Raw genomic sequence first — 20,093 nt, forward strand, 5'->3', positions numbered from 1 at the left:
GTACAGCTGAGAGATCAGCTGGTAAAGATCAGTTGACGATGGAATAGACTTCAGTTGTAGGGATCAGTTGACTGATGACATGTTCAGTTACGTCGATCAGTTAGTCAAATTCAGTTGCTGGATTCAGTTGGTAAATCTTTTGTCAAACGCCGGAATTTCGTTTCCAACAATTTCCCCCTTTATGGTATTTGACAAAACTATAGTGAGAGATACTTGATTGAATTCAAAGTAGATAAAATAAGATGTCGATTTAATTGAATCAACTGAATTCACATTTCTTCAAATAAATACAATAGATACTGCTCTTATTGTTTCTTCTGCTGTTCTAAGATCTCCTTGATCTCTTCCCCCTTTTTTTCAAACAACTCCATCTTGAGAGATAGCTTCCGAACGTCAGTAGAAAGGAGCTTGACAGAGGATGAAATGTTATCGATAGCAATAGACATAGTGACTTGTAGCAGTTCGATTTTTCTTGATACAAGTGACTCCACACTGTCGACCCGTTTGTTAATAGAGTCTTGAGTGGCAGTCAGACTTGAAAAAATTCCTCTATTTTTTTGAATATCTTTAACTGCAAAAGAAAGAGCGGTAACAGCAGATTTTATATCCTTCAGTTTTTGTAAAGACTGCTGATTATCGTCCAACTTCAGAGTATGCGATAATTGCGTATTTTGAATCTTGGAGATGGCAGTAATCATTTGACTCATACTGTCCTGCATATGCTGAACTTCTTCAAAAATAAGATCAAAATCTGATGAAGATGCAGGATGAGACTGTCGAGAAGTTCTTGGTTCACTTGTAGTAAGTTCAGAAATTATCAAGGCTTGATCAGTTGAGATTGTTTCAGCAGCATCTCGAACTGAAGTATCAGCAGCAGTGATTTCTCCTTGATCCCGAGGTGGTGAAGGAGGATTTGGTTCAGCAGATGGTGACAAAACTGAAACGGGTGCCTCTAAAGGATGATCGATTGAATCAACTGGCACATCAGTTGGGATAACCTGATTAGTAGATGGATCTGGCTGAACAGGTTCTTCTGAAGGAAAAGTGACCTATGGATTGATTTGATCAGCAAAGTGATCAACTTTGTCAGAAACGGGTGCACTAATCTGGGATTCTTCCACAATCATCAATGTGTGCGAAAGAGAGCTCAGCTTCAGTATACAGTTGTTGTTCACCAGGAGGTGAAAGAGGCTTATCATGAACTGGCTCTTCAGTTGGAACAATGACTAAAGCTGATGATGGTTCTGTTTTGTCAGAGGATGCTTCTTCAAATATTTCCTCGTCGTCATCATCTGAATCTACTTGATGGAGAACCAATTCTTGATTCAATTCCCAAAACTTGATTCGAGATAGTAGCCCTATAAGATCAACGTCTAGCTGAGTAATTACAGCTTGATCAGCGTAGGAAGTAGGGCTTGTAGGTAAATAGTTGGTCTTCAGCTTGGCAACAATTTGAGCCAACTTCTTCGCTCTCGTCTGATCAAATAGATAACTCTTCCTCTCCATAGCTTGAGCAATTGAGGCAGCTTTGACTGTCCTGAGGACAAAGGCCTCCAGTTTGATGAATTTACTCAGCTCGGACTTCTTCTTCAATTGCTTGGCAAAAACTTCAGTGCGATAGGCTGTCCAAGCATCATAGGACTTAATTTTTGAAGCCGCAAAACTGTTAACCTTTGCCCATACAAGGTCAATATGAGTCTGAATTGGGTTGGAGGGTCTGGTCTCTTCAATTAACTTCCCTTTCCCTTTATCAGTACTCATGATGTGAGGAATTTCCAATCATGTTCGAGTAGATTCCACCTGCTCTACAAATTTTATGCATTTAGGTCTAGCAGGTGCCACACCAGTAGGACGAGAGATCTGAATCAGAGGAGCTTTGATCCTAACTGATTCCTTTTTGGTACCAATTGAAGCTTCTTGTGGAATGATCTGCAGAGGAACTGCTTCTATAGGCTGCTGATCAGTTGTAGAAATCATTGCATCAGTAGGAATGGATACCTCCGAAGTTGTTTTAACCCTTTGGATTCTTGGTTTCTTCGCAATCTGAGGGGATGGAGTCTTCTCTGACTCAGATGCACTCAACACTAATTTTCTTTTGGCGACCTTCAGTTGAGCCAACGTTTTGTCCTTCTTAACTGATTTAGGAGCTGCTAACTGAGTCTCAATCTCCTGTTTGATTTGCACTAACTAAGCAGGAGTTATGTCCATTTTGGTTTTGAGTGGCATCGTGTTCTTTGCATTGAACACCTTAAATTTCGATGACCTTTCAGAATCATCAGCCACTAATCCTTTCACTTTCAACAGATAACTGATTTGTACAGCAAAACCCTTGGACTGTTTTGAAGACATAAACATATTCTTCAGAGTGTTAAAGATAAGGTGCTTCCAGTTGAGTTTGCGATCAGCCATAATAACAGAAATGGCTTGAAACTTCTCCAAGGTGAGGGCAGCAAATGATCCAGCTTTTGCCAAAAGCCCTTTAGCAACTACATCAGCAAGAAACTGAACTTCATGCTTCAGTTCCTTCTTAGGATCGGAAACCTTAATCTTCCGTCCATCAGCAGAGAGAAGGGTTTGCATCTCTTCAATATCAGATGCTTTAACATCCGAAAGTTGTGCCAAACTATCAGAGGGTAAAGAAAATAATTCCCCAAGAGAGTCTTCAGAGATGGTCAGCAACTGACCATTGACAGTAGAATTAATGTTAACCTCAGAATCAACCATGCCGGTGGAGTAGAAATCATGAAGTTCTTTGGGATAGATGTCCTGTGAGGATTGTCCCAAAAATGTTCTCAGTCCAGCAGTTTCAAGTTTCTGAAATACCTTCTTGACTTCAGCATCGCCGAAGGATAAGATGGATCCAAAGTTGATAGCCATAGCATTCAGCATAAAGTCGGGAATTTGGGTTGCCATTGATAAGTGAGTGAGTTCCTGAAACGAAATTGAAGAATAGAATAGTTCTTGCTCTCAAAAATTTGTGGATAATTGTAAGGTGAAACTGAAATGAAGCGGGTAATGGTACATATGTACGTGACTATTCAAATTCTGGACACGTGTCAGTCCGTAGAAATTTTGAAAAAGCAAAGTGTGTACGTGTGCTATAAGCGTGTGTACAATTTTGAGCGGTTAAAAATGTGTCCACGTTATAAACTGAAATTCATCATGAGTTAGCAGACAGTCCCGTCATTTGATTTGGAATATAATAGGTTTAATTAGTTAACTTATATGAGAAGATTAGTGGAATATTCAACTGAACGATCAGTTAGTAAAACTGAGTCCTTTCAGTTGAGAATTCACTAACAACTGTCTTCTCAGTTAACCTCTTAAACCACCATTCCCCCTAAATAGATGCATTAAAGAAAATGACAATAAAATAAGCCAGATTAATTAAGAAAATCCTGAGGCTTGGTAGAGTAATCGTCACTTAAGGAAGTGTCTTTTCATTTTCCTCGACTTGGCCTATAAATAAGAGTGGAGGAGTTAGTCACAAGTATCAGCAGACAATATTCAAAAAGAAATGGAAGGAGCAAGTAGTTCAATCGTCTCTCCACTTTCTCTTGAAGCCCGAAAAGCTGCTATAGAGGACGAGGTCTTCTATGCCAGTCTTCCCTACTGGGAAGAGTTACAGGGGCTGGAGCTCCTGTACAACTCTGGGAGGGTTACCACCTTTAGGCGGATGGCCCAGCTGAGAGAAGTGCGAAAACACTTAAACATATCTGCAGAGGTGGATGCCTTCAAGGAGGGTCATCTCTATCAGCTGATGCTTCGCAAGGAGCTGGAGACTCTTAATAGCATCGCCTCTTCGCACATCTTCTGCAAGACCTCTTCCTCAGCTCTAGCTGTTTGGATGAGGATGTGGATAGCTAGTGTAGAAGAGACTTATGAAAATGTAGTCCTCTCCAACATTTATGGATAAATAAAATGTTTATTTTGATTAAGCGTCGTTTTTCTTTGTTTCTGCACGCAATGATCTGTATGAGATACAAACACGTGAACTAATGAAACACTAACTGACATCAATTAAAACTCATATGGATAAACAACTCACTTTAAATAATCAGTAAGAAAACAGTACAGCTGACATATGAATTATGAGCAATAACAATTAATTAGGACAAATCAATTAATCCAAGTATATTGTGAAAATGAGAAAACTTAGTCTCAGCCAGTGGTTTGGTGAAGATGTCAGCCGCTTGCTGTTCAGTTGATACGTATTCCAATATGATGTTCTTCTTTAAAGCATGATCTCTGATGAAGTGATGTCTGACATCTATGTGCTTAGTCCTGGAGTGAAGAACTTGGATTATACGTAATAGCAATTGTACTTGTGTTGTCACAGAATATTGGCGATTCCTTTGCATCAACACCATAATCTTTCAGTTGTTGCTGAATCCAGAGCAGTTGGGCACAGCAGCTTCCAGCAGCAAGATATTCTGCTTCAGTTGTGGAAGTTGCTATGGATGTTTGCTTCTTACTGAACCGAAAAATCAGTCTGTCTCCTAGAAACTGACATGATCCACTTGTACTTTTTCGATCAAGCTTGCATCCTGCATAGTCTGAATCTAAATAGCCAACTAAATTGAAAGATGAGTCTTTAGAGTACCATAATCCAACATTTTGCGTACCTTTAAGATATTTCAAGATACGTTTGGCAGCAGAGAAATGTGATTGCTTAGGATTAGCTTGAAATCTTGCACACATACATACAACAAACACAATATCAGGACGACTAGCAGTTAGGTACAATAATGAACCTATTAAACCTCTGTAATGCGTCGTCTCAACTGATATTCCCCCTTGATCAGTGTCTAATTTAGCTGATGAGCTCATAGGGGTGCTTGCAGCTGAACATGATTCCATGCCAAATTTCTTCAGCAATTCCTTAGTGTATTTGGTTTGACTGATAAAAGTTCCTGAATCCAGTTGTTTCACTTGTAGACCAAGGAAGAATGTCAGTTCACCCATCATACTCATCTTGAATTTCTCCTGCATTAACTTGGAAAACTTCTCGCATAATTTGGGGTTAGTTGACCCAAAAATAATATCATCAACATAAATTTGAACAAGTAGAATATGATCATTCTTGGAGAACTTGAACAATGTCTTATCAACTGATACAACAGAAAAGTCATGATCAGTTAGAAATTTTGAAAGGGTTTCGTACCAAGCTCTTGGAGCTTGTTTAAGACCGTATAAAGCTTTGTTCAAATGATAGACATGATCAGGAAGGTGATGATTGACAAAACCTGGAGGTTGTTCGACGTAGACTTCTTCCTGCAACTGTCCGTTCAGAAATGCACTCTTTACGTCCATTTGATAGACTTTGAAGTTTTTGAATGAAGCATAGGCAAGGAATATTCTGATTGCCTCCAGTCTTGCAACTGGTGCATATGTCTCATCGTAATCAATTCCTTCTTCCTGCCTATATCCTTGTGCTACTAGCTTTGCTTTGTTGCGCACAACTAAACCATCTTCGTTTAGCTTGTTCCTGTACACCCACTTTGTACCTATCACAGTTTTTGAGAGTGGTCTTGGAACTAAGTTCCAGACACTGTTATGGATAAACTAATTTAGCTCTTCTTGCATTGCATTTATCCAGTTCGGATCAGCAAGAGCTTCATCAGTTTTCTTTGGCTCCAGTTGAGATACAAAAGCTGAATGAATAAATAAGTTAAGCATTTGATTTCTTGTTCTTACCGGATCAGATGGATTACATATCACCAATTCTGGAGGATGTGATTTCTTCCATCTAAGTTCAGCATTTGTTTCTTCTGTGTTAGCAATTTCCTCAGTAGATAACTGAATGTCTTCAGCTTCAGTTGGAGCTAAATCAGTTGGCAACTGATTCTCATTTGTATGCTCCACTAACTGATTGTCAAGATTTGCTTCCAATTTAGCTGATTGATCCAATATGTCAGGTTCAGGTGATTGGAGGTTGTTTTGATTAAGATGGATATCTTCTTCATCATCATCATCCAAGCTTATATCTGTAAATCTATCAGCTAGCTCAACTGTATCAGTTGGCTTAGAAGTTAGTGTAGACTCATCAAACACAACATGAATAGATTCCTCAACATCAAAGTATTTTTGTTGAAGACTCTATAGGCTTTACTCACTGAAGAACAACCAAGAAATATTCCTTCTGTAGATTTAGCGCCAAAAGCTTTTAAATGAGTTTTACCATTGACAAGTATAAAACATCTGCAGCCGAATATTTTGAAGTAGGAAACCACACTTTTTCTTCCATGCCAGATCTCATAAGGTGTTTTCATATAATTCTTATTAATCATTGATCTATTTTGAGTGTAACACGCAGTGTTCACTGCCTCTGCCCAAAACCTTTGAGAGATAGAGGAATCAGCAAGCATTGTTCTAGCAGCCTCTTTGAGGGTCCGATTTCTCCTTTCAGCTACACTATTTTGCTGAGGAGTTCTGGCTGCTGAGAGCACATGCTTGATTCCGGTATTCTCTAAATAATTTGAAAGAATTTGATTGATAAATTCAGTTCCTCGATCGGATCTGATTCTATCAATTCCAACTGATTTTTCATTTAATAATCTTTTGAAAAGCTTAATCATTTGAGCAGCAGTTTGGTCTTTGGACTTGAGAAATATAACCCAAGTGAATCTTGAAAAATCGTCTACAACCACCAAGGTGTATTTCATTCCCCCTAAACTCATAACTAGTATAGGACCAAATAGATCCATATGTAACAGTTCTAAGCATCAGGAAGAAGATTTACGACCCTTGTTCTTAAAAGAGGATTTGATTTGTTTACCAAACTGACATGCTGAGCAAATTTTGTCTTTGATAAAATCCATTTTGGGCAATCCAGTAACAAGATCGTGGTTACTCAAATATGCAATAGATTTGAAATTTAGGTGGTTCAATCTCTTATGCCACGACCAGTTTTTAGAAGATTTTGAGGCAACATAACATACTGGTGCATAAGGTTGATCATTCCAGCTGATTTTGTAAGTGTTTCCACACCTTTTGCCAGTTAGGATGATCTCTTCAGTTGAGTTTTTGACTAAACAAGAATGTTTGTCAAACTGAACTGAGAATCTATTATCGCATAACTGACTGATACTGATCAGATTATACTTGAGATTCTCAACTAATAAAACATCATTAATGGTGAAGTTACCATGGATAAGCTTACCCTTACCCACAGTTTTACCTTTAGAATTATCTACAAAACTGATGTTTGGTCCAGTGTACTTGATCAGTTGAGATAATAAATTTGAATCTCCTGTCATGTGGCATGAACATCCACTGTCCAAATACCATATAGATCCAATGCTTGTACCTATTACTTGCAATCAAACACAAGATAAGATTGTGGTACCCTTTTCTATTTGGGTCCAAAGTTGATTAGTCCTTTGGGAATCCAAACTTGGATCAGTCTAACTGACCGTCCAGTTGCTGTATTTCAAATTGTCTTTCCCGGTCTATGTGTGTGTGGTGTATGGTGTGCAGAAGATACAACATGTGATTTGCCCTTTTTCGACTGATTGTTCAGCCAGTATCTTTTCTGAACTGGCTTGCTGTTATAGTAGTTTGAATAGCCATTTGAATAGTTTTTGCTGAAAAATTTTGGTGGCTGACTTCGTGAGTCAGTCACAACTCTTGGGCTATAACCAATACCACATCTTTTGCCCTTGATCATATTGTGAGTTGACTGTTCAATCAGTTTAATCGGCTCAGCTTGTTCTTGTACCATAACTGATTTGAAAAAGTGAATATATTTCCCCTTATCCATATTCAGTTTTGGTTGAATATCTTTGGAAGGTATTTCATCCTGGTTACTGAACCCTAAGCCAGTTTTATCAGTAAATGATTTCTGAGAGTTCTGTATATCAGTCAAAGCAACGGATGATTTATTCCAAGCCTGAATGAGCTCAGTTTGCTTTGAGTTTTCAAGCATTAACTTTTGAATCATTCATTGATCCTTGCTCCTTTCAGTATTGAGTTCGGCAATCTCCCTTTTTAGACTCAACATCTCAACTGATATATCAGTTGTTGTCTTATTGTCAATAGGATCAGTTCGCTCTACTCTGGCCTTTTCAAATGATAAGGCAAGCTTTTGATACTCACTAACCATGTCATGAAGAGTCGAAATAAGTTCCTCTCTTGTGAAATCAGTTGAGTTAAAGTCAAATACCTGTTGGCTGCTTGATTGAACTTTTGTGTCATCAGTCATCAAGCACTTTACTTCTTCCTCATCTTCACTAGAGCTGCAAGAGGATTTCTGGTTCTGACTCTTCGCTGTCAGTCTCTGCCCATTTGGCTTTGCTATCCTCAGCTAGGAGTACTTCATGCTTCTTTCTGTAAGGCTTTTTATCGTCCTTAGATCTCCTCTTATGCTCATACACTTTCTTCTTTCTTTCAGTTGAAATTTGACTGTCCTTTTTAGGCTTGGGACAGTCAGCAATAAAATGGCCAGGTTTGCCACAGTTGTAGCATGCATCGGACTCTTCTCTGGAATTGTTTCTTTGGTACTGCTTCTGAAAATTCCCTTGATTCTTTCTCATGAATCTTCCGAATTTCCTGATGAACAATGAAATGGCGTCATTGCTTAGTTGATCTGCAGCTTTCTCAACTGAACCAGTTGGTTCTGATCTTACAACAGCTAAGGCAGTAGTTGCTGCTGGGGTAGATGTTTCTCCTTCAAGAGTTTGCAGTTCAAATTCATATGCTTTTAAGTCAGCGAACAGGTCATGGAGTTCAACTTTGTTCAGATCTTTAGACTCCCTCATAGCCATGGTTTTCACATCTCATTCTTTGGGAAGACCTCTGATAACCTTCAATGCTACTTCTTTATTGGTATACACTTTTCCAAGTGCATTCAGTTCGTTGATGATGCAGCTGGTTCTTTCATCATATTCATGCATTGTTTCTCCAATTTTCATTCTGATGTTATCGAACTTTTGTACAGCAACAGATAGCTCGTTTTCTTTGGTTTGTTCATTGCTTTCGCAAAGATGGATTAATTTCTCCCAAATCTCTTTGGCTGTTTTGCACATCTTAATTTTACTGAACGTCACTTTGTCCAGTGTTTTGTACAATATGTCTTTTGCTACATTATCCAAATTAGCTTTTCTCTTGTCTTCAACAGTCCACTCATCTCTGGGCTTTTCAATACGGTGAGGTGCCCCATCTGTGATTGCAACTGCTGTGTTGGCTTTCAAGATCTTCATGGGTCCGTCAGTTATAACGCACCACATGTCATCATCCTGTGCAGCTAAATGAGCCTGCATCCTGATCTTCCAATCGTCGAAATCTTCTCTGGAGAACATAGGAATCTTGTTGAATGAAGACATAGTGAGCGATTTGAGTATAGATAATCTTTGAAAGGATATGACTTGCTCTGATACCACTTGAAAGGATCGGTGAATCGGGTGAAGAGTGTTTAGAAGGGGGGGTGGAATAAACACTGCTCAATTAAAATTATTCTACGACAAACTGATTTCAGTTGTGTTACAAACTGAATCTAAATATCCCGTCGGTCAATAACAATCAGTTAAACTGAATAAACAGTTGCGGAAAACTAACTGACTGAAAGATAGAGTATCTAACTGAAAATGATAACTGAAAGTAATAACACCACAATTTGTTTCTGGATGTTCGGAGACTTGAATAACTCCTACGTCACCCCTTCTATCACGAAGATAGGATATTCACTAAAAGACATACAAAAAGGTGTACTGACCCACTTCAGTTTGGACTTATCACTTTGCCAATACTGAAACTCTTAGTATACAACACTTTTACAGATCGTAACTGATCTTAGCACAACTTAGAAAATCTATCAATCGATTACAAAGCGCTATATAAGCTCAAGAGCGTAGTCTAGAATACTACTGATATAACTGATAAGCGTGAGCTTGATTTCTGAATGTAAGTGGATATTTTTGCAGCGTAACAGCAAGTAAGATAAGATAACTGAGAGTCGGATGTTCTTCAGCTGCTTTCTTCGACTATTTATAGGCTTCTCTCTCAACGGTAACATTAAAGATATTGGAATATTCTAACCGTTGATTGCCACGTCGATATATTCTGACAATCGTACACTGTTCATTCTGAAATGCAGCGAGCCACTACCAGTTGCAGATAGCTGTACTATTTGTCGGTTGTCGCTTTCAACTGATGACGTGTTCAGTTACGTCGATCAGTTAGTCAAATTCAGTTGCTGGATTCAGTTGGTAAATCTTTTGACAAACGCCAGAATTTCGTTTCCAACAAAAGTTAACTATAAATATATTAATTATTATAAGGTGTTGGCTTCAATATGTGGACTTCTCGTGCACCAAAATTACCTTAAGTTTGTGTTTTGAACACGAAATTTGAATATGGGTTAACTAGTTATCATTTTTTATTCTTTTGATGAAATAAAAATTTTCTTTAGTAAAAATCTCACGCACTTGAAAACTTTAATTTATTCAATTGTTTTTTTTTTTTTTTTGTAAAAAGCTTTGTCTCTATTTGAAAATGGTTTTGTAAAAAACTAAAAGTTTAAATGAATGACCGATCTTTATTAAGAACAACCATTGATATAGTGATGGCCCGTAAATCTTTGTTGCTACATTGAAATAAAATGAAAATAAAACCAAGATCCCAATAAGGTCCTATCAGCCATAAACGAAAATCAGATGACGACGATAATATGTCATGTATTGGTCATTTTATCAAACGTTATAACCATTTAATATCATAAAAAGATCAAAACACACATCCGTATGATTTCTTAAAATAACAGTACACAAATTTTAATATTTGGAATAAATTTGTTATTTATTAAAATGATCTGTTTCGAATGGGTCAGTTTGAATTAAAGGCTTACGTATTAAACTGACGGCGTCTGTTTGACACATATATGTACACGAAATCATTATTCTATAATAATAAGAATATTCTGATTTAATTTTTTTAAGACAAATTTTGTAGAAGACAGTGTGTTGAATCTCGTCCTTTGAAACAAATTTGTCATGGAAAGGATTAAATCAACAAGTAGATGACCAAAACTTGTGAAGAATACAATTTTCTCAAAATAAATTCAACCCCCTCACCGATGTTTTTTTTAAAATCGTTTAAACGTCTTATATAAATACATGATAATATATTTAAAATGAAAATACTACTCCGGCCTAAAAAATATATATGATCAGGTCATCTGAAACGTCTGCTAGTTTTAAAATGCGGAACTATTTTTTTTTTTTTTTTTTTTTTTTGAGCTATCATTTTAAAAATAACAATTAAAAGGATCATATTTATTTAGGCAATGGAAATATAGCAATTAAAAATAACAAATATCAATGTAAATGTAAATTAGTAAAAATCATGTAAATCCTCAACGTAAATAAAATGTTTAACCCTCCTCTCAAAAACCATCACTCAAAATGCGGAAAAACGTGCTGTCCTCGGGTTATGTCACCGCACCAGGACTGCCTACTCAGAGTTCAGCACCTCCTGTCTCCTGCTCAACATGCTCACCTGCATCACACACGCCTAGTGAGTCTATAGACTCAACACGCCTGTACCAGTAATAACGAATACATATACGTAGCATACAGCAGTGAAAAATAGCATAATGAACATACATTTCATGTCAGCAGTAAAATCGTATACATAAACGTGTCCTGTCAAAGCGTGGTAAAAATCATAGCATGTATCATCGTATCAGCATATATATGTTAAAATCTTAATTTGAATTCCGTTCATTAGCTGTGACTTTCGTATCATCATGTCATCATGTCAGTCGATGGATCCATCTACGTGTAACCGCGGTACCCGGCGGCGAGGGACATCAGCGACGGCATTACCCGCCCACTGAGCCCGGGCCTTACATGTCATCGTGTCATCGTGTTAGTCACAACTAAATCACTTCCTTCAAAACGTGTCATCATGTTCATCACTTAATAAAAAGAATGCGTATACATAATTTTTCCTTTAAACCAAGCATGCACCATAATTATCATAATAGCGTAAAAATCGTAAACGTGATGCATGATCATTTAAAATAACATAATTTGTGCTCAGGGCGCTGCCAGGACCAAAATCTCACCCTGGGTGCAAAATGACCATTTTGCCCCTGGAACTCAAAAATTATCGTTTCAACCCTGGACCTCTAAAATTGACCCAAAGCTTACTAAACTCCTTAAAATATCCCAAAACATATTTAAAAGCCTTACTAGACGTAAACTCGAGCCCAATACAAAACTTAACTGATTCGTTTTAAAACTTGGACCAGAGTCCCGATTTTAACCCGAATCGACTCGAAACTCAACCCGATTATTCCCAACTTTTTACCATACTTAGTACACATCTAAACGACCCTAAAACCATCAAAATGGGACCTTAAAGCTTTCGATTGAATCCTTGGACGGCTGCTGGAAAAATCCAGCATGTCGTCAACCGGAACCCAAGTGCCTCGAACCCGCATTTTATCCTTCCTAATCCAAACCGTCGATGACCAGCCCAATACCAGCCACTCCTAGCCCTTGACCAGACCCTATTGTACATATTTGAACCAAGCTTAAAGCCCCATGCACCCCAACCAACACGTCCAAACGCTAGCTCCCACCGAAACTCCTCCACGCGCACCCAAGCACTCGAGTCTTCGATCCTAATCTAGCTTGAGCCAACCTCGACCAGCCACTATGGTCCACGATTTGGACTCTCCAGGGCCTGCATCACAGCCCCGAACAGCCCCTAGCATGTCCTCCTAAACACGCAGGCCGTAACTCTCCCTTCCTCAACCTTGGTCACCAAATCCCAACCCAAAACCCATAAAGTCATCGGCCTTTCTCTCCCCACCAAGAGCAGCTCACGACTCCATCTACATTACAGCAACAACCCCCTTCATACAGCCCCTAAACAACAAGAACGTGGCATCCCCTTGCAACAAATCAAGAGCACGTGATGTGGTAGTAAGCTTTACAATGCTTTCATTAAAAAAATGAAAAAAATGCAAGTATGCAATTGTTCCTGATTTTACGTACACACATATACATGACAATATACTATTGGCGCATGAGATGAGAAAAAAAAAGGAATTCAAGCGTGCCTTATGATGCGTGGATGCTCAAGAGTGGAGTGGGGGTGCCAAAGGAATTTTTGTGTGTCACAGCAATCCAAAAACGTGGCCTCTAGCTGGTGCTCTCCTCTGAAACCGAGGGGCTGAATTCAGAATGGGGTGTCGGCTGTTTGGTGTGTTTAGGTTTAGGGTTAAGTGGGGTTAAGGTGCTGATTAAATAGAAAAATAATAATTAATGGGCTCTAATTAAGTAATTAAAAGTTTAAAAGAGTTTTAAGCCCAACAAGCTTAAACGTAGGCCCATTAAATACAAACGCACTCCCGAAAAATATTTCGTGCTTGAAAGATTTTAAAAATATAAGCCGAATCATTAAAAAGTCCCCGATTCGATAAAATTTGCGTACCGATAACAAATAAAATCTTACGGGTAAAAATACCCAAAAATTCCCATTTTTGAAAAATAAACTTAAAAATATTTTAACTTAATTTATAAAAATAGATCGTGTAATAAAATAATTTTCCTGAAAATTTTTCGGTCTCCGTCCTCGTTCGAACGTGAAATGCACCTAGAAATCCTAATGCGTGAGCTTTTAAAATTTCATGAATTAAATCCTATCATGCATGAATTATGCATAAAATGCATAAAAATAATTACGCACATAACTAAAAATAAAAATCCTAGATTGCATGCACTTAGGTTACGCGAATTAAATTTCCGGACCTTACAACTCTCCCCTCCTTAAACAAAATTTCGTCCTCGAAATTTAGAACGTACCGAATAACTCCGGATAGCGACTCCTCATCTCGGTCTCTGTCTCCCACGTGGCCTCCTCCTCGGAGTGGTTCAACCACTTGACTTTGACCATCTGGATCACTTTATTCCGGAGTCTCTTCTCCTGTCTGTCCACAATCTGCGTAGGTCTCTCCTCGAAAGATAAGTGCGGTGTCAGCTGAAGTGGCTCATAATTAAGCACATGTGAAGGGTTTGACATGTACTTCCGCAGCATGGAGACGTGGAATACGTTATGAACTCCCGCCAGATTCGGCGGTAATGCAACTCTGTATGCGAGTGTCCCAACTCTCTCTAGGATCTCAAATGGTCCGATGAATCTAGGGCTGAGCTTGCCCTTCTTCCCGAACCTCATCACACCCTTCATAGGTGCGACTTTCACAAAAACGTGATCCCCTACTGCGAACTCAAGATCCCGCCGTCTCTGATCAGCATAACTCTTCTGACGGCTCTGTGCAGTCTTCATCCTGTCCCTAATCTTGGCCACTAACTCTGCCGTCTGTCTGACCATATCTGGTCCCAACTCTGCTCGCTCACCTACCTCATCCCAGTAAACTGGCGACCTACACTTCCTCCCGTAAAGTGCCTCGTATGGAGCCATACCTATCGATGCCTGATAACTGTTGTTGTACGTGAACTCCACAAGAGGTAACTTCGGCTCCCAGCTGCCCTGGAAGTCGATCATGCAAGCTCGGAGTAGATCTTCAAGAATCTGTATCACCCTCTCTGACTGACCGTCTGTCTGAGGATGAAAAGCGGTACTGAACAGTAGTTTCGTACCCAAATCCTGGTGAAGACTCTTCCAGAACGCAGATGTAAATCTCGGATCCCTGTCTGACACGATAGACACCGGGATCCCATGCAGCCTGACTATGTTTCGGATGTACAGCTCTGCGTACTGAGTCATGGTGAATGTCTTCCTGATCGGTAAGAAATGAGCAGACTTGGTGAGCCGATCAACAATCACCCATATAGCATTGTATCCTCCAGTAGTCCTCGGAAGGCCCGTCACGAAATCCATAGTAATATTCTCCCATTTCCACTCGGGAATAGGGAGTGGTCTCAGCTTCCCTGCAGGTCTCTGATGCTCTGCCTTGACCTGCTGACATGTCAAACACTCGGAGACAAACCGCAGGATATCCCTCTTCATGCCCGGCCACCAATACAGTGACTGCAGATCCTTATACATCTTCGTACTCCCTGGTTGAATGGAATACGGAGTGCTGTGGGCCTCACTCAGGATATCTGCTCGAAGAGAATCACTGTCAGGAACCCAGAGACGGTCTCTATATCTGACTATGCCATCCACAACTGCGTACAGTCTCTGGCCTTTAATCTCGTCTCTCTGTCTCCACTTCTGTAGCTGCCCATCAGAAGTCTGCCCTGCCCGGATTCTGTCCCTCAGAGTCGGCTGTACTGTCAGAGTTGCAAGATTCGGGGCCCCGCCTCTGGCATAAACTGCAAGCTCAAACTTCTGAATCTCAGCCTGTAGCGGTCTCTGCACTGACAGATGGGCAATCACTGCGTGCTTCCTGCTTAGAGCGTCTGCGACTACATTAGCCTTATCTGGATGGTAGCTAATGTCACAATCATAATCCTTAACCAACTCAAGCCACCTCCTCTGTCGCATATTCAGTTCCTTCTGAGTGAAAAAGTACTTCAGGCTTTTATGATCTGTGAAAATCCTGCACTTTTCCCCATAAAGATAGTGTCTCCAGATCTTCAGGGCAAACACCACTACTGCCAACTCTAGATCATGAGTCGGATAATTCTTTTCATGAATCTTCAACTGCCTGGACGCATAAGCTATCACTCTATCCTGCTGCATTAGAACTGCGCCCAAACCAAGCTTCGATGCATCTGTATACACCACAAACTCTCCCTGCCCTGATGGCATAGCTAGCACTGGTGCGGTGGTCAAGGCCTGCTTCAGTCTGTCAAAGCTCTCCTGACAATCTGGTCCCCAAACAAACTTTGCGTTCTTCTTCGTCAAAGCGGTCATAGGCACTGCAATAGAAGAGAAGCCCTGGATGAACTTCCTGTAATAACCTGCCAATCCCAAGAAACTGCGGATCTCTGTCACGCTCTTCGGAACTGGCCAATCTCTGACTGCCTCTACCTTGCTGGGGTCGACCTCTATGCCATTCTGAGATACAATGTGGCCCAAGAATGCCACCCTGTCGAGCCAGAACTCGCACTTGCTAAACTTGGCATACAGTCGTCTATCCTGTAGAGTCTGCAATACTGTCCTCAGATGATGACTGTGCTCCTTCCTGCTCTTCGAATAGATCAGGATATCGTCAATGAAGACTATGACGAACTGATCCAAGAATGGCTGAAACACGCGATTCATGAGATCCATGAAGATCGCTGGCGCATTCGTCAAACCGAAGGGCATCACCAAGAACTCATAGTGCCCATAATGCGTCCGGAAAGCTGTCTTATGCACATCTGACTCTCTCACCTTCAGCTGGTGGTATCCGGATCGAAGGTCTATCTTGGAGAACACTGAGGCTCCCTGAAGCTGATCAAATAAGTCTTCGATCCTAGGTAATGGATATTTATTCTTCACTGTAACCCTGTTCAGCTCTCGGTAGTCAATGCACAGACGCATACTGCCATCCTTCTTCTTAACAAATAGCACTGGCACGCCCCATGGAGAAAAACTAGGGCGAACGAAACCCTTATCCAGCAGATCCTGAATCTGATCCTTGAGCTCTTTCATCTCTGCAGGCGCTAATCGGTATGGTGCCTTAGATATCGGCATTGTCCCTGGCATGAGCTCAATAGAGAATTCCACCTCTCGGTCTGGTGGAATGCCTGAAACATCGTCAGGGAACACGCTCGAGAAATCGCTGACCACATCTACATCCTCCAGCCTCTGACCGACTGGTTCCGACACTGATACTATGCTGGCTAAGAATGCCTGGCATCCTCTCTTAATAAGCTTCCTCGCACACATGCAAGAAATGACGTGCGGGAACTGCTGATGCCTAGCTGCCTCAAATACAAACGGCTTCCCACTGGGAGGTCTAACAGACACCGACCTCTGGCGGAAATCTATGACTGCTCCATGAGATGAGAGCCAGTCCATGCCCAGTATAATATCAAACTCTGGCAGCGGTAGTACTATCAGATCTGCCCGTACTGCTTTCTGCTGTAACCTGAGCTCTAATCCCCGCACTATACGGGATGTGAACATCAGATCCCCGGATGGAATCGATACCCTGAATCCTGAATCCGTCGCTACTGTCATGATCCCTAGTCGCTTCACGAAAGATTCAGATATAAATGAATGCGTAGCCCCTGAGTCTAGCAATGCATGCGTGGCTACACCTGCAATATATATCCTCCCTGCGACAAATCATACCATCACGTCTAATATTGTTGAACAATAAGGATTCCTTATCGGCAGTTAACCCAAAATTCCCTAAAATTCGAAATTCACCCTCAGAAAAATCAAAAATTGCAAATTAACCCCCTTAAAGTTCTAAGATTGTACCTTGCCTCTTCAAATTTTCGAAAACTGCAACAAGACCCTAATCTCCTATTCGAATTTAACCCCAAAATCAACGAAATCTCGAAAATTACATCAAATTACTCCTCAAAATTGCATGAATTCGAAAATGATCTCAAACTAGGTAGAACATGCATCCTAATTCTTTCTATGTTAACGATCTCAATAGTCAAATCACATAATGATCAAACAATTGCAGGCAATAAAATTATAAACAATTAAACTTAATCGTAAAAGTTACCAGTGATCAGCGTAGAGTCGGGATCCGCCTCAGCCTCCTCGGCGTGCATCACATATGCCCTGCCGGTGGTGGGACCCTTGTTCCGAGGGCAATCTGCAGCCTTATGCCCCTCCTGTTTGCATATGAAGCACCTGTAGGTGCCTCGCATGCATTTTCCGTAATGATATTTGCCGCACTGTGGGCATGGTGGTCCCCCCTCCTGTCTAGGAGCCCCTGGTGCCTGGGGTGGTCTCTGCTGTCCCTGGGGCTTCTGCTGCCCCTGCTGTCTAGATGGCCCTGAAAACTGCTTCTTATGTGGCTGTGCACTGGACTGAGCCTGATGCCGCTTCCGCTGCATCTCCAAATCTATGTCTCGCAATGCCTGCTCTGCCTGAAAAGCGCAAGCAGTAGCCTCATCATAACTCGCCGGCCTCATCAGCATGACGTCACGGCGGAGTGTGGGTCTCAGTCCATCCAGGAAATGTCTCAGCTTCTGGGCGGCATCCCCTGCTATCATGGGCACAAAGTGGCAGCCCCTGTCAAACTTGCGGATGAACTCCGCCACTGATAAATCTGTCTGTCTGAGGCTCATAAACTCTCTCGTCAGGCGATCCCTGACGTCAGCTGGGAAATACTTCCCGAAAAACATCTCCCTGAATCTGGCCCATGTGAGGGTAGCCACATCCACAGCATGTGCGGCTCCCTCCCACCACAAGGACGCGTCATCCCTCAGCATATAAATGGCGCACCTGGCCCGGTCGCCATCCCTCATCCCCAGATAATCAAAATGCAACTCCAACGACCTAATCCATCCCTCAGCAACAAATGGATCAGTAGTACCCCCGAACTCCTTCGGATTGAGCCTACGGAACTGCTCAAAGATGTCAGTCTGCTGCCTAGGAGCCTGCTGCACCTGCTCCAAAAGTCTGGCCATACCCTCTAAGACACGGGTGGCTGGGTCCCCTGGCGGTGGTGGTGGTGGTGGAGGACCCCTGCCACCCTCTGGAATATCGTCCACCCTGACCATCCTAGGCTCACGTCTGGGAGGCATATCTAAATACAATCCAATCAACACGTAACCCATCATGCAATTAATCTAGTTTTGAAATTAATGACTTTGAATCGTAAAACAGTTAAGCATAAGCAGTAACTCATCAAAATGCATAAATCATGAAATAATGCATGTGATAACTATAAATCATTTTAAACAGTAAAATCGTAAAGCTCACAGACTTGAGGCTTTGAAGACTGAGCGGCAGAAGCTGGCGGTGGCATAACCCTATACAGGACCCTTGCTCTGATACCAACTGAAACGTCTGCTAGTTTTAAAATGCGGAACTATTTTTTTTTTTTTTTTTTTTGAGCTATCATTTTAAAAATAACAATTAAAAGGATCATATTAATTTAGGCAATGGAAATATAGCAATTAAAAATAACAAATATCAATGTAAATGTAAATTAGTAAAAATCATGTAAATCCTCAACGTAAATAAAATGTTTAACCCTCCTCTCAAAAACCATCACTCAAAATGCGGAAAAACGTGCGGTCCTCGGGTTATGTCACCGCACCAGGACTGCCTACTCAGAGTTCAGCACCTCCTGTCTCCTGCTCAACATGCTCACCTGCATCACACACGCCTAGTGAGTCTATAGACTCAACACGCCTGTACCAATAATAACGAATACATATACGTAGCATACAGCAGTGAAAAATAGCATAATGAACATACATTTCATGTCAGCAGTAAAATCGTATACATAAACGTGTCCTGTCAAAGCGTGGTAAAAATCATAGCATGTATCATCGTATCAGCATATACATGTTAAAATCTTAATTTGAATTCCGTTCATTAGCTGTGACTTTCGTATCATCATGTCATCATGTCAGTCGATGGATCCATCTACGTGTAACCGCGGTACCCGGCGGCGAGGGACATCAGTGACGGCATTACCCGCCCACTGAGCCCGGGCCTTACATGTCATCGTGTCATCGTGTTAGTCACAACTAAATCACTTCCTTCAAAACGTGTCATCATGTTCATCACTTAATAAAAAGAATGCGTATACATAATTTTTCCTTTAAACCAAGCATGCACCATAATTATCATAATAGCGTAAAAATCGTAAACGTGATGCATGATCATTTAAAATAACATAATTTGTGCTCAGGGCGCTGCCAGGACCAAAATCTCACCCTGGGTGCAAAATGACCATTTTGCCCCTGGAACTCAAAAATTATCGTTTCAACCCTGGACCTCTAAAATTGACCCAAAGCTTACTAAACTCCTTAAAATATCCCAAAACATATTTAAAAGCCTTACTAGACGTAAACTCGAGCCCAATACAAAACTTAACTGATTCGTTTTAAAACTTGGACCGGAGTCCCGATTTTAACCCGAATCGACTCGAAACTCAACCCGATTATTCCCAACTTTTTACCATACTTAGTACACATCTAAACGACCCTAAAACCATCAAAATGGGACCTTAAAGCTTTCGATTGAATCCTTGGACGGCTGCTGGAAAAATC

General features: G+C 40.8%; 1 protein-coding gene across 1 annotated transcript; it reads right to left on the bottom strand.

Annotated features, from left to right (window-relative positions):
* Positions 1-305: 305 nt before the first annotated feature.
* LOC140827008 (uncharacterized) lies at positions 306-18,590 on the bottom strand. The gene is made up of 9 exons (XM_073189577.1): positions 17,585-18,590; positions 17,197-17,256; positions 16,471-17,087; positions 15,894-16,104; positions 15,562-15,833; positions 14,957-15,468; positions 1,228-1,537; positions 797-1,049; positions 306-571 (listed from the first exon to the last, which is right to left on the bottom strand). The coding sequence occupies exons 1-9, from the start codon at positions 18,588-18,590 to the stop codon at positions 306-308; spliced, it is 3,507 nt and encodes a 1,168-aa protein (XP_073045678.1).
* Positions 18,591-20,093: the final 1,503 nt, after the last annotated feature.

Source organism: Primulina eburnea, chromosome 3, assembly GCF_022965805.1.
Source record: "Primulina eburnea isolate SZY01 chromosome 3, ASM2296580v1, whole genome shotgun sequence".
NCBI lineage: Eukaryota > Viridiplantae > Streptophyta > Magnoliopsida > Lamiales > Gesneriaceae > Primulina > Primulina eburnea.

Excerpts from the sequence above, each read along its gene's own strand:
- LOC140827008 (XM_073189577.1), bottom strand. The coding sequence starts at position 18,590 with ATGGTCAGGGTGGACGATATTCCAGAGGGTGGCAGGGGTCCTCCACCA. Across the intron at positions 15,469-15,561 it reads ATCTAGAGTTGGCAGTAGTG|AAGGAACTGAATATGCGACA; the intron begins GTGTTTGCCCTG and ends TTTTTCACTCAG. Across the intron at positions 572-796 it reads AATTTCTGAACTTACTACAA|TTAAAGATATTCAAAAAAAT; the intron begins GTGAACCAAGAA and ends TTTCTTTTGCAG.